The 14,703-nt window shown below is 37.4% G+C and overlaps 1 protein-coding gene across 2 annotated transcripts in view; it reads right to left on the bottom strand.

The window, feature by feature from the left end:
• Nucleotides 1–316: 316 nt before the first annotated feature.
• PDGFB (platelet derived growth factor subunit B) overlaps nucleotides 317–14,703 on the bottom strand; it is a 43,262-nt gene continuing 28,875 nt past the window's right edge. For both annotated transcript variants that reach the window (XM_058191009.1, XM_058191010.1), the window contains 5 exons: nucleotides 13,616–13,705; nucleotides 12,596–12,801; nucleotides 6,339–6,474; nucleotides 6,019–6,186; nucleotides 317–2,901 (listed from right to left, as the gene is read on the bottom strand). In XM_058191009.1, the coding sequence (XP_058046992.1) occupies nucleotides 6,050–6,186; nucleotides 6,339–6,474; nucleotides 12,596–12,801; nucleotides 13,616–13,705 (569 nt within the window). In that variant the 3' untranslated portion in view covers nucleotides 317–2,901; nucleotides 6,019–6,049. The remainder of the gene's footprint in view (nucleotides 2,902–6,018; nucleotides 6,187–6,338; nucleotides 6,475–12,595; nucleotides 12,802–13,615; nucleotides 13,706–14,703) is intronic.

Here is a 14,703-nt window from a genome sequence, read left to right as displayed (position 1 = left end):
AGTGGAATTGAATCCCAATAAAACATAACATCTTCGGACCTTCCGTCGTGAGCTAAAAACACACCTATTTATTCAAGCGGGACTGGCATAATAGTGTTAAATTTTAATTCGGGGTTTTATTAATATTTCTAAAATTTTAAAACTAAATTTTAATTATCAGCCTTTTTGTAATTTGCTAGGTTTTAAATGTTTTAATTTGTGTATATTTCGTGTTTTATTTTGGCTGTACACCGCCCTGAGTCCTTCGGGAGAAGGGCGGTATAAAAATTTAATAAAATAAATAAAAATAAATAAAAATAAATAAAACCACTAAGACTTTGGGTTTTAAGATTTTTTAAAAACAATTTTAAATACGGTACAGAGTATAAATTAATTGTACATAAAATGAGGGATGATGAAAGACCTCTCCCACCTTACAAATAAAAGTATGCAAAAAAATCAAAAACAAGTGGCCTTTGAAAACAAAGTGAAATAGGACTGAATAGCAAGTATTTTAATGTCAGAAATAAACCATTGAGTATAAAATGAGTAGACAGGAAATGCATATCTCCAAACTATTTTGAGCAGATTTTTCATACATCTTGGTGCCATGGAATTACATTAAGAGACCACAGCTATAGTATTAATGGTTTTTTCCCCCTTAACCAGTACAATCTGGCTAAATACAAGTAGTTTATTAATGACCACAAATCTCAGTCTTTATCAGGTGTTAGAGAACCATGGATGCTTTCATATGAAAAAAACTGGGCTGAAGCAAGATGTGTCATAAAAATTTATCTAGGGCACCCAAATATCAATAACATCAGTCAAATGGAAGTCAAGGAGGAGATTATTAAGCCCCATTCTCTTTGGACAACAAAATCTGAAATTGGAGGTAAAATAAGTATTCCAACTAATTTTCTATTCTGCTTCCATAGGAAGATGGGCTGAAAATGGAACAAGAGAGGAAAAGGTGCATTTTGAGAATCCTTCATTAGGCATGGGAACATGACAGAAAACAATTTTCTCCTGTTAGAGCGTAGTTACTCCACATCTCTGTAGTAACTATTACTTACTTTGCCCAATTTTAGCATCTTTCCTTTTGTCTCAACTGGAGTAAAATGTATTGTTTTTCAATTTGCACATCATACAACATTATCAGGTGGGTGGTTGCATTTAGCTTTAACATGTTGCACAGCCACTGTGATCTTTAAACCATGGGTAATAGCTCCGAGCTAGGAACAAACGCAAATGTGGCTCACCCAAAAAACATAGAATTACCACCTGAGCTGCAAAAAATCTGGCTTCGATAGCAGTAAAGATAAATGACAGCACTTTCTTTCTTTTTCTTTCTTTCTCTTTCTTTTCTGATAAAGTGAATACCTTTTGTTGTTTTTACCCACTGATTCCTGGAAAGAAGGCTACTGTCTCGACAGAGACTCAGTGAATTTTGCATTTACTGCCAGGGAGCGACTTATTTATCATCTTTTCAAAGAGAGCAAATCCCAAGCTGGAGACCCAAAGAGAGAGAAGTCTGCCATCTCCATCAGATGTTACTAATTGGGATGGGATGGGGCCAGCAACACTTTGTGTAATGATATTCAGCACCACTTAACTTTTTACATTTTCACTACATTGTGCAGCATTGTATGGCTTTTCTGAGATTTTACACAGCTTGGTTTTCGTAAGATTGGAAGATATTAACCTGAGATTAGTGCTGTAAGACTTGTGGTATCCAGGATTGGGGTGGAGTCAAGATGGCAAGGGCAACTGCCATCTTTACTTTTTTTAACTTCTGACCCTTTACCCAACCCCACCTATGCCCTGTATAAGACTGCATCTGGGCATAAATGACTATGCTAGAGAGAAAAAAATGACATACAAATGAAGGCTGATGCTATATACCTGTATCCTAACAATGATTGGTTGAAACAGTTGCTATTTACCTGGAATAGTAAGAGCTTTTGTGGTCCTAAGCAGAGACCTCTTTACCTCCAATGGCATTTAAGATCATTTATAGAGATGCTGATGCTGATTGCCTGTATACTGCCTAATCTTAAATCAACATCCTGAAACATTGCTGTGGCCCTGCTTACTAAAAAGAAATGCTTTATTCTAGCAACTACGAAGGCAGTGACTGCAAAAATAGCCCAACAGGGGTGCTAGAAGCCCCATTTGCCCATGAGTTGCAACTGTTACTTTCCCCGATGTAAATTTATTAACAGAAACATCTTTAAACTCAATTAACAGGAGGAGCCAAGTCTTTCTTAATGTCACTTTCAGAAATTACTTCTTTGATCCATGAGGAAGCTTTGAATGGGGATGGGTAAGATGGCTACTCCTCCCTGTCTGTTTCCATAAAGGGTCAGGAATGGGTATTTAGTATTGATTGCTTCAGTTCCCCAAGGCATGGTATGAAAAATGAAATATACACGAAGACATTAAACATATCAGTGGAAACATGACAGTAAAAGTCCTTAGTGCATCTGCTGTCACCGTTTGCCATACTGACTCTCTTGACATGCCCACTGCCACCTGAGTCCAGTTAAGTCCAAGATGGGGCAAGAAAAAAAAAGGAAAAAATAACTTTGTTATATTCCTGTTTTCCTCAAACCCACCACTTCCAAAATGCATTTGAGCCACAAGTCTTGCAACATTTCGATAGTGTTTGTTGCAGCAAAAAGCATGTTGTCCATCCCCATTGCTGTCGTTTTGCTCTTTATTTCCTCTCTCCTTTTCTCTTCTTCAAGAGGTGGACGTAATGCCATTATGAACTTAAATGGCAAACTTTGGTGAGAAAACATTCAGCGAATGAGGAATTGGGAAGCACCGTTGGCCGTCCAAAAGGGCATTGAGGCAGATGGACGGAGAGAAACCTTTGATAACCCCATGGGGGCTATACAGAAAATATATTAAATAAACCTGAAACATAAGGAAAGACAAAGAAAAAAGGAGGATTAGCATTCCATTCCAGAGAATAAGTTATCTGCTCATGGTGCCTAAATGAGGTTGGCTGTGGTTTTCTTATACCACTTCACATTTTCATATCCAGAAGATTTCTGCCTTGACAGCTAAATTTGAGGATTGCTTCCATACAAAACACAGTCACTAGGTGGGCAGCATATACATTTAATAAATTCATAAATAATTAAATAAATCTTCATTGCTTTTCCAGAAGTCCGGATTTTCTTTTGTTACAACTTTTTAAAAAGTACCCATAAAAATCAGTGTAACTGTGCTGGACTGGACCACAACGTTTTGTGTACAATATTCTGCCATAATAATAGAATGGTGTGGTGGCCTAGTGGTAAAGACGCTCACCTACCACTTGGAAGGTTGAGAGTTCAATCCTAGGTAGTGATAGATTTTCTCCTGCAGGGCGCAAAGAGAAAATATCTGCTCCGTACTCTGTGTAGGTATCAGGAAGGGCACCTGGTCAGTAAACACTCAACTCCATCCAGTCACTCCAACTCTACCCTGAATTAAGGGATTACTTAAGAGTCGCAAAAATAAAAAAGGATTATGTCATAATAGACCATCTACCAGGACATGACTATGGGGACACTCTATAGAAATCCATATTGAGTTTCATAAAATCTGATAATAAAAATCCTTCAGGAACATCCTAACAATGTTGATGCCAATTTGTAGCATTCTGATTTTCCTAAACTGTCTTGTCATTTTTTCAGTTTTGATTTATGACATGATAATTTTGAATCTTTAAAAAATAGCACTTTTTAAAGCTAATGGCTTATTTTTGTTTGCTCTTTGCAACTTTCTCATGAATTATATATGATTTTTTTTTTATTTGGGCTGGGTGGGCTTTAATAACTGGCTTTATTTCATTTCGCTTCCCACAAATTAAGCTTGACACAGTAATGGAAGATTCATCACTATAACTTTACTATGCTGAAAATATTACAAATAACATTGCACAGCATGTTTGTTGAATGGCAGTAATTGAATATTGTAGAAATTTGATCATGTCAGGGGCAGTGCTGGGCAATTGATTGGCTGTTTTGGGTCTCCTGACAGTAAATCATTTTGAGTGTCTTGAGTGATGTGATTTACTGTTGTTTCTCAGGTTGTGATTAGCTTATTTTATCCATTTCTTTTTCCTAGTACAACCATAGGAAGCACTCATGTTTCCACTGTAATTGGCGGATGCTTGACAGGTTGAGGAGAAAGCAACAATTGAAAATGTGGACAGGCAGAAGATAGCTTGCAACTGCATGCTGCCAGCTGGACTGGTAAGTTACAATGTAAAAATGTTAGTGTACGGCAGGGGTGAAATCCACTTACCTTCACTACCAGTTTGCAAATGGGAGCGCTCCCGCATACGCGTTTGCTTTGCTTGTGCGCGATACCTCTGTGCATGTGCAGAACCTTCTGCACATGCGCAGAGCATCAAAAATGGGACGTAATGCCGTCTGGGCGGGTGGGTGGAGCTTCCCGATGCCGGCGCTACCGGTTCACCCGAGCCGGATAGAACTGGCTGCATTTCACCACTGCTGTACAGGGAATTTAGAGTATCTGTGGGTGGTTGGATTAAATTGTGTTGGCCTTTATTTTGCAGACAGGCTATGCAAAGGTGTCTTTGCAAGTGCATGCTACTGTGCTTCCGATACAAGTGTTGGTAATATATTTAAAGTTTTGTACATGCAAAAGTAAACTTGGCTTGGTTGGGCTGTTAAGCTTTCATGTGCACGCATGTTTTATATGCATGCTGTATATTTTTGTGTTGGATTCTTGAGCTTTAACATGTTTATTGTTACTGTAATTTTAATAGAATTTCTGCAGTAAACATTTTTGCAGCAGCTTCCATCCTCATTTGCAAACAAACAAATCAAGGAGTTCATTTTGCTGAGGTTATATCTGGCAATGAGGCACAAAAGAAAAAAGATGTGCCAAATTTACTGATTTATCCTACAAGGTAGCTGGTATAAAGATTCTAATCTAAATTAAATTTGCAGTGGCTAATTGCAAAGTTAAATTCCCATTGTTTTCTTTAATAATTTAAAAAAACATTTTAAAACTCATATTTTTGATTAATTTTCCTGCAACCTAGCTAGACAGAAGGCGACACAATATATTATCCTCATAGTCTTGTGGATCTGGGATGAGAAACACTATTAATGAGGCTTTTTCCAAATTCACAGTGTTTCTTATATTCCTATAAACATAATATTTTATTTTTTTTAATTTTAGTTTAGCTGGAACACAGCCAACTGTTTCAACAGACTGTTTCCAATAGGACTGTTTTGTCTCAGACTCATAATAAACACACACATTTTTGCACTCCCCAAATAAAAGGAATTTGGTCATCTGAATTCCTTCTCCAGCCAACTGTGAAAAAACAATGCCCCAGTAATTCAAATAGATTTAGTGTGAAAATAACCTTGGCTAAACAGGCTCCCAAAATATAGCAACCAAACAGGACAGGTACAAACTCCAATGTACAGCAAAGACTGCAGAAAGAATAATTGCAACCACCCTGCTTTCCATAGAAGATTTGTATATTGTGTGGGTCAGAAGGAGGGCTGAGTATAAGCTGTTTCAACTTCTCCCCTCAGGATGCCATTATAGGCCATTGCATACCAAACAACTAGACACAGGGACAGGTTTTTTCCTTATGCCATCACTGCTGAACACCTAATTCTCACAGTGCTCTCTAATGTCTATGTATATTTACCCATGTAGTATGACTGTAGTATTATTATTTATCCTTCTTATCTTCTTTATTCCTCCTCTTATTGTTATTATGATTATGATTATTACTATTCTATTAGTTTGCATTTGCACTGAGTGCTTCTGTACTGGAGATAAATTCCTTGTGTGTCTAATCACATTTGGCCAAATAAAGTTCAGTTCAGTTCAGTTCAGTTCAGTTCAGTTCAGTTCTGTTCTGTTCTGTTCTGTTCTGTTCTGTTCAATCCAATCCAATCCAATCCAATCCAATCCAATCCAATCCAATCCAGTCCAGTCCAGTCCAGTTCAATCCAGTTCAATTCAATGAGTTATTATATTTGGTACACTTACCTGACATTTGTACTTCTGCCTGCCAGCATTTTTATGCTGGGAAAATTTCTTTCAGTGCTTTTTTATCATGTACGTGTTTGAACTTCCGATGCTTCCTCTTTTGTGGCAGCAACCTGTGTGCTCTTGCCCTTGCTGGAAGAGAAGTTACAGCACTTACTGGGGGCTCACCTGCCAAAAAAAGAGGGTACACAATAAACATCAGTATATAAGAGCTTATTGACACTGACAAACGTATTTTTAAGGAATTCTTTCTACTTATTATTTCAGACTTCTCTTCATATGTACCCAATTCTCATAAACAAAAATTCCACATTACTCACCTCTGTGCTCACGTGAATTTTCCCGACTGGGAAGTCTGGGTGATACTGGGTCACATCGACATGCCAGGTGGTCTTCTAAGGCTACAATTGCTTTATTAAAGACTGGTTTCTTTTCAGCAACTTCAATCTTATTTACCTATCAAAAAGAGAGTGATACATAGCATTGTGAATTCATCTTCATTCAGCCAACATTATTACTATTAAAGATTTTGCTTGTACATTTTAAAACTTTTTCATTGCCTTGCAATAAAGCCCAGATGTAGCATGATTTATCCCAGTCAAAATAGCATCTTAGATTATTCTATTAGCATATCCTAACGAAGGACTGAAGCTAAAGTCCAAACTGGGAAAATTGGAACATTTCACTCAAACTATCAAATCCCCCTGCTTGGATTATCAAATTATTTCACTAAAACAAATTGTAAAAATGCATCACGAAAGACAGTGCTGGTTCCTATTCATTGCTAAAGGTAATTCCTCTTAGCTAATCCTGTAATAACCTATATGGACCTGAAAAAGACCAAGAAGTTACTGAACTTCTCCTTGCAAGAAATTATCATCCATTTACTTGCCTGTCACCTCCTACCACCTGGATCAAACTGCAAGTTGCTGTCACAAGTGTAACAGCAGATTTCTTATCAGAAGACAAAGGAAAAACTCTACGGCAAACTACTCTAGCTAATGGCTGCTGTTTTTGTTAGCACTTGTTCCATAGCATTGCAGGGTCTACCTGTATTTGCACTATACTTATGTAACTTTTTTAAAAAAACATTCAGTGCACGATACAACAAGTTTTTTTCAATTATCAGCAAGCCTGTCATATTGATTAGGGCTGAGAGGGAGTAATTGGCCCAAGCATCATCCAGTTGGCTTCTGTACTTAGGATCTCGATCTTCCCATTCCTAGTCCAGTACTTTAACTACCATACAATAAGGGATCTCTGAACTGCCTCACATAAGGGAAAGAGGGTTAAATCTTTAGTGTGACTGTGGGCTAAAGAAATACTTTTGGGAGGAGAAGGATGCAGTTCTACTGAAGTCTGTTTTAAATGTGATATGTGGCTATTGTTTGCACAGCACTCTTAACAGAAGCATTTTTGGTCCTATGTGCCATGGAAACCCAGTACCTAATCAATTCAAGGTCAGAAGGAGGACCATTTTAATCCCCAAACTTGGAGTCAGTTGCTACTCAAAGCATGTTTTTGGATAAGATAGTGTCACACAAATTCAGAAGGCCAGAAACGTACCAGTCAGTCAGTCCTCCAATAAACTGAGACCAAAGCACACAACTCTGAAAAAGCAACATGCTGCATTAAAACATTCACTGGCAAGGTCTGACAATCACAAAACATACTTTTAAACCAGTGAATGTCTGCAGTATATGTGGCTAATAGGGAAACAGCCATGAATGTAATGAAGTTTTGCCAACATTCTCCTGGCATAATGGGGTAGAAGAAGTGGATGGGATTCCTATTCCTCCAGATGGCAGTCCTTGAACGAGGTTGTGTGACCAATTGGTGCCCATCTAAGAATAAGGAACCACAATTGTGTCTTATCTGATTAACATGTTATGCAAATGCAGACATGAGTATGATCTTCCCAGGAACCTAGCAGTGACTGAATATCCCCTCAGTTTAACTTTCTTAAAAAGCCACATTCTACTATAGCACACAAATTGCTTAGTAGACACTGTTTCTGAATAAAAAATACAAGCTTTTTTATTTTCAAAGAAACCATTTCAGGATCACATTAACGAACTAAACTATGAACTGTTTTTTCCCACAACACTGCCACATCCCTATCATTCCACCCAACTTCATTCTCTTCTGCTTCATAAAATTTTATGGAGAAAAGAATTTCCCACTTAGAAATGGTGTAACATTTTCCTTCCTTTGTGCATTGTTATATGAAAAAATCCAAGGAATTTGTTCTCATACAGATGTCAAGCAAGGGATTTGTATTTTAAAATGTTTTGTCCAGGAAGAAGCATAGAGATCCATATTGACTGGAAACTGAACAGCACAAAAGAGGTAATTTACAAGATATCTACTTACAATACATCCAGAGAAGATAACTTAGAAGAGCAACTGGGAATATGATATTTGTTAAGTGCACTAGCACAATAAAAAGTATCAAGCTGTTTGTTAGTATGTATGTTAGTATGTTCATTTCTGCCAGTTCTACCACTGGACTACTGTATTTTATTATTGTATTACGTATTAAAGGATAATATGTTAGACTGAGTACTCTTCCTTCTTCAGAAAACTTAAAATAAAGCTATTTTCTTTTTCCCTCAAACTTGACAATCATATTAATTTTTATGGTCCACTTGCATTATTTGTCCATAATATGTGACTTTCTGCTTGCTAATCATTATCTGTAGCAAACAGTTTATCTTTTCATGACCTTTCTACAACCTATGGCACTCTTAATGACTGCCTGCAGGCTCATAATTCAAATACAACTATCTTCTTTCCACGTCATTTTCTCAGTGTTCGCCTTTCACAATGGTACAATATTTGACTTTCATAGCACTGGGGAAAAAAACCTGTTCCTATATCTGTTGACATAAAAAAAATCCCTTAAACCTTTATGATCTTGCTGAGTTGTCTTTGCTTTCCTTCTTAAGATTAATCTATTTTTCTCTTGTATACTATCCATCTTTACCTATTCTTCACCCAAAAAATCCAGACCTATCTACCATACCCATACTCTACCATACCTAATGTTTCCTTATGTTTAACTTTAGTCCAAATCACTATTTTCACTTTCCTAATGAGTTCTTCTGCTGTTGTTTGTACATCTCAAATTCTTTGCTCGGTTTCCAATTTTTACAAGGTCTACTGTCATTTCTTCCAATCCCTCTAATAATATACTTGTTGTGCAAGTTTAACAAATAAGGAGTTAATATACGATACATCCAGTGGTGGGATTCAAGCAATTTAATAACCGGTTCTCTGCCCTAATGATTTCTTCCAACAACCAGTTTGCCAAACTGCTCAGAAGTTAACAACCGGTTCTCCCGAAATGGTGCGAACTGGCTGAATCCCACCACTGCATACATCCATTTCCTCCACCTTTCTGAACTTCTCTATTTTTCCAAATTCAGTTTTTATAATAGCTTCATTGTGAAATTTATTTAAAAGAATGGCATTCTGACACGCCCACTAGCTTTACAACGTCCCATTGATATATTCTACAAAACAAAAAAAATCCTTGCTGTAGACAAGGAATAAATCTTTCTTAAATGTTGGACATTCTCTGATATTGGTTTTCTTCAATATAGATATGTACATTTATATTTCCAAACACTACGTCTCACAAGTATGTCCATTATTTGTTAAGTATAAATTCAACTCTTCTTTTCCCTGAGCCTTTAAGCAGTTCAACTGGCATTTCATTTATAGCTAATGCTTTTCTTTTCGACAGTGTTCTATTGCTTTGCATCTTACATTCTCATGGAGTTTTTTCCTAAATATATTATCTCCCTTTAAATATCTCTATCCCATATCTCTATCCCATAATCCCATTGGTAAAGAGTTTAATTACTTTCTCAAGGAATTTTAGTCTCATTTCTTTCAATTACCGTATATACTCGAGTATAAGCCGAGTTTTTCAGCACGTTTTTTGTGCTGAAAAACGTCCCCTCGGCTTATACTCGAGTATATACGGCTTATACTCGAGTTTTTTTTTTTTCTTTTTTTCACATTATACCGGCCGGCGCGAACTTGGCGGGCTTTTGCTTTAGCTGGGAAGCCCTGCGGTGCAGTGAGAGGGCGGGCGGGGAGCCGCCAGCCTTCTCGGCCGAGGAGGGAGGGTTTCACGACCGGTAGGTGCCTCATTTCCCACCCTCGGCTTATACTCGAGTCCCCAGTTTACCCCCGTTTTTTGGGGTAAAATTGGGGACCTCGGCTTATACTCGGATCGGCTTATATTCGAGTATATACGGTAGATCCCTTGCATAATTACTCTTGGATATTTCTTATAACCTTGAAATTTTCTATGAGTTCTCTTATTTTCTCAAAGTACCTCTCATCTCTCTTTTCTTGTTATTTTCCTTTTTGGATTGAAATTCTTGATTGATATATACTTCCTTGTCCTTACTTGCTTGATGTTGGAAGTTTGCGATTAGTTGCTGTACTTCCTTATTGTTGCCCAAGGCTTTCATAATGTCTGCCTGTCAAGATAACTTGTTCTGGAAGTCATTTGGATTCTTGACATTTTGAGAACCTTTTTTCTATATAAATTTTTGCGACTCTTATTTCTTCCCATAGTTTCTCAGTTCTTTTTGCTATAAGTTAATCATTACACTGATCTTAAGCTCTAATTGTACCAGATCATATCCTGTTGGCATAAATGGTCTCTTTAATTTCCAAGGTTTAACTCAGATTTTTAACACAATAATTCATTTTTGGTTCCTCAACATGCACCTGGGAAGTTCTGGCTGACTGGATTGTACTTTCTCATCTTCTATTTCCTATACGTAGCCAATTTGATTGCAGTGATATTTTTCTGATGCTGCCCAGGTGTACTGTTTTAGTTCTATTGTTTTAAACAGGTGTTGGCAAATGAACAAAGAATTATCTTTGCAAAACAATATTAACCTACCTTCTGCATAATTTTGACCATATATTGCATCATGCTGTCTTTTTGTTCTTTAAATTTTATCTTATTCTTTTGAAGGTCTCATCAAGTCTACCCAAACATGATTCTTTTGGCAGGGAGCAGCAGCTTGCAATTTGGATTCTGGACATAATCAGAATCATTCTGGACAGAGAGGACTGCTGGTTTGAAAGACGGTTCAAAGAGCCCATTTACAATAAGCCCCTCAATAGAGGGGGAAGGATATGACCACACAGTTCAACTGGTTCGGGTGAATCGGTCCGAACTGACAGCAGCCCACCTTTGCCTACTGTCCATTTCTTGAAAGCAGCAACACACAGTGTCATCCTCTACCTGTAGCCAGGCCATCAAGAGGACAACTTCTACCTAATCTGTCATTGTCCCCTTCTAGCTCTAGTGACAAGAAAATGCCATTACTATGGTATTCTCTTCCCTTCGGTTCCGTCCCCCTCCCTCTCTTTCTTAGTGGCATACATCACCGAGAAGTTGTGGTAGGTATAATTCAGATAGCATATCATGATCTCGTGGTCAAACAGAGTGAAGGAACTAAAGAGATTTCTCAAGCCTCATTCCTTATCCTGAGCATGTGATGAAGTTTCCAAATAATTGGAATGACGTTTACGAAGGATGAGAAACAGATACTAGCATGAAGAATGGTGTGAGGTGGCTTGGAGAACAGCGCTCGTTTGTCAGCAGTGGGAGAAAAATGACAGAAAATGAGTGAGGTAAAACAGATCCCGTGGAGTTCAGGATGGTAGGGGCAATTGGAGCGTGACAGAATGGTGGTGCTATGGCTGGCTGAGGTGCGGAGCTTGAGGCAACATTTCTCAGTGGAGCTGGGAGCTAGACCAAAACTCGAGACCTAAGAGAAGTGGCAGCTGGCTAAGATTGCTGAAGGCCCCAGGCCTTTACTTCAGCCCCTGCTCCAGTGCTGCTGACAGTGAGTGCCACTATGCAGGGTGGCCAAAAGGGCATAGATCATGGGGTAGACAACTGGGTGGGGGAAACTGCAACACCCCTGCAGTCATAAGTGCTGGGGGCCAGGTAAACAGCTGAGGCTTCCCAGGACGTGGCCACTTTGTGCCATGTTGGTGAGTTGAGTGGGTGGCTGAGGTATCCCAGGTTGTGGAAACTTTGCACTGTGCTGGTAATCTAGGTGGGCTGCTGAAATTTTCTGTGGCAGCTGCAGCTTTGTGCTTCAACTTGCATGAAGCCTATATTGGGCCTCCCCCAACTCTCTGGGGAACCCTTGCACTCCGTACTTAGGACTCTGACTGTTTAATGACCAGCAATTCTCGTGTAACAACCACAACTAGGAATGTCAAGATCATGGATGTTGAGTGAAGCAATCACATGACATCTCGCTTAACAACCATTTTGGTCAACAACTGAGATTCCAATACCAGTTCTGGTTGTAAGTTTAGGACTGCCTGTATCTTATTCAAGAAACCATTAAAGCCAAATTTGTTCCAACACTAGGAGATAATTTAGGCAGGGTTCAGGAGCACAGATACTAACTTTGTTTTCAAAAGATGTCAGATAGGTTTACTGCACTTTATCAACTTTAAAATAAGATAAATTAAGATTCAAAGAAGATTCAAAAACTGGGAGAGAAGAACAGAGATATCTGTATACCTGGATATGTCGCACTCGAACTTGTGTGGGACGACATTGCATCGCTCGGGTATTGCAACAGCCTGTGCACCGTTGCACTTCTACACAGGGTGGCCAGACAATAAAATTGGCATTTGTTGAATCCACCATGCTCCGGGAGATTTCAAAGACTTCAGACCGTGTCTTACACTCAGCAATTACTGCTGGCTCAATAGGTTCTGCTCCACCTAGAAAAATCCAGAAGAAAATTTTTTGGTGAAATCAATTTTGAAACTCATGACTGTTTTCCTTTTTGCATGTTTTATTATGTCTCATTTTATTCAGAAGCATTTGGGGGCATTTCTGCTTACGCCAAATACCTGACCTTCGGACCTTCCGCCGCGAACTGAAGACACATCTTTTCATTCGCGCGGGGCTGGCTTAAATTTTAAATTTTAAATTACATAAATTTTATCGATTTTAAATTTTTTACTAATTTTAAATGGGGTTTTGGTTTTTATAAATTTTTAAAGTTCTAGGTTAATTATAATAAGTTTTTTAACTTGCATTTTAAATTGTATACTGTAGTGTCTGTATTTTATTGTTGCCTGTACACCGCCCTGAGTCCTTCGGGAGAAGGGCGGTATAAAAATCAAATAAATAATAATAATAATAAAATAATAATAATATATTTTGAAGTTGTTAGAGGAGTCTGTAAATTTTCTATTGGACAGGAGATGAAAATATTTCACCAAATATATATCTTAGTTATTTACCAATTATCTTACATATCCCTCCAGTATAACCAAATTTATTATTCTGCTCCTTTAAAAAACAAAGGATTATGATTTTCCATCTGCAGAATCTAGGATTCTTTTAAATGCATGTAATTAACCAATATTCTCATCTCTGAACTGGCAGGAAAACAGATTCCAAAGATTGAAACTGAAGAAGACTTTATTTGGTTTGATAGAACATAGGGCTGGTTTATATGTGCAAAAACTGAAATTTATTTCTGGACTAAATTTAATCCCATACTTTACTAGTTGAAATACAGCCTACCTAAACTTCGTCTTCCACGGGACAAAGGAACAAGATTTTCACCAGCATGCATTTGGGTAAAATTCATGTATGAACTAGAGGTATCTTCATCTGCAAAAAGAGAAAAAACCCAATGTCAATAAGTAAATTAATATATAAGTTGCATCACTACAGCAAATACCTGAAGAAGCACAAAATCATAAAGAATGAAATGACTGCAATTTAGCAAAATACTAAAATTATCCCTATTACAGTAGTATTACAGGCAATGTCATGCTAGAATAATAAACTCAATAAAATTCTATAACCTGTAACTACCCGCCTTCTTAGTTCTTCTCAAGATGTATTATATAAAATAAAACATATAATGATTATTTCACATAAGAATTTTGAAATAAGGAGGTGAAAATGTGCAGGTATTTTCTCCTGTAAGAAGGAATTATAAGTGATAAGCAGTGATATACCTGGAGACTGCAGGGAAAATGTAGTGATGCAAAGGTAAGGATTCTCCCAACCTAAAAAATGAAAATCTTTTTTCCAACATGACCCAAAATGTATTTCTAAGCAAGGAGAAAAATAAGAATGTATGTTTTGGATTTTCATTTTTCAGCTACAAGATGAGACTATAATTCTGTAGCGGAGACTGAATTCTAGCAATCTGAAATTGTGGCAGTGAACCTCAAAATCTGCAGTTCTTATCATACCCCTTAATAGCCACAGTGAAAACTATTTGGAAGTTTATTTCAAGTTCAGATAATGTGGTGCTTAACACCACAAGACCATGTCAATGGAAGGTGGTAATAAATAGCACAAGCAAATTAATTTGATATAAATTTTACAATATATTTCTCTACATTCTGTGTTTATTTCCAGATATCCTTAGGTTACATCATATTTCCTATTACATTATATTTATTTTATACCCAATAAATCATTTTAATAATAACATTTATTCTTTAAATTATTAACATTTACCTGTAATAAAGTGTTGCTTGCATTGGGCCTGTTTTAGGGTTTTTTTTAAACCACAAAATTGTAAATATGAGTAAACCCGAATGGTAAAATAAATTATTTGACTGATTTCAGTTGCCTGAATCTGGCTATTTATT

Source organism: Ahaetulla prasina, chromosome 7 (genome assembly GCF_028640845.1).
Source record: "Ahaetulla prasina isolate Xishuangbanna chromosome 7, ASM2864084v1, whole genome shotgun sequence".
Taxonomy (NCBI): domain Eukaryota; kingdom Metazoa; phylum Chordata; class Lepidosauria; order Squamata; family Colubridae; genus Ahaetulla; species Ahaetulla prasina.
The sequence above is the reverse complement of the archived record's forward strand: the minus strand, read 5'-3'. Positions and strand labels throughout refer to the sequence as shown.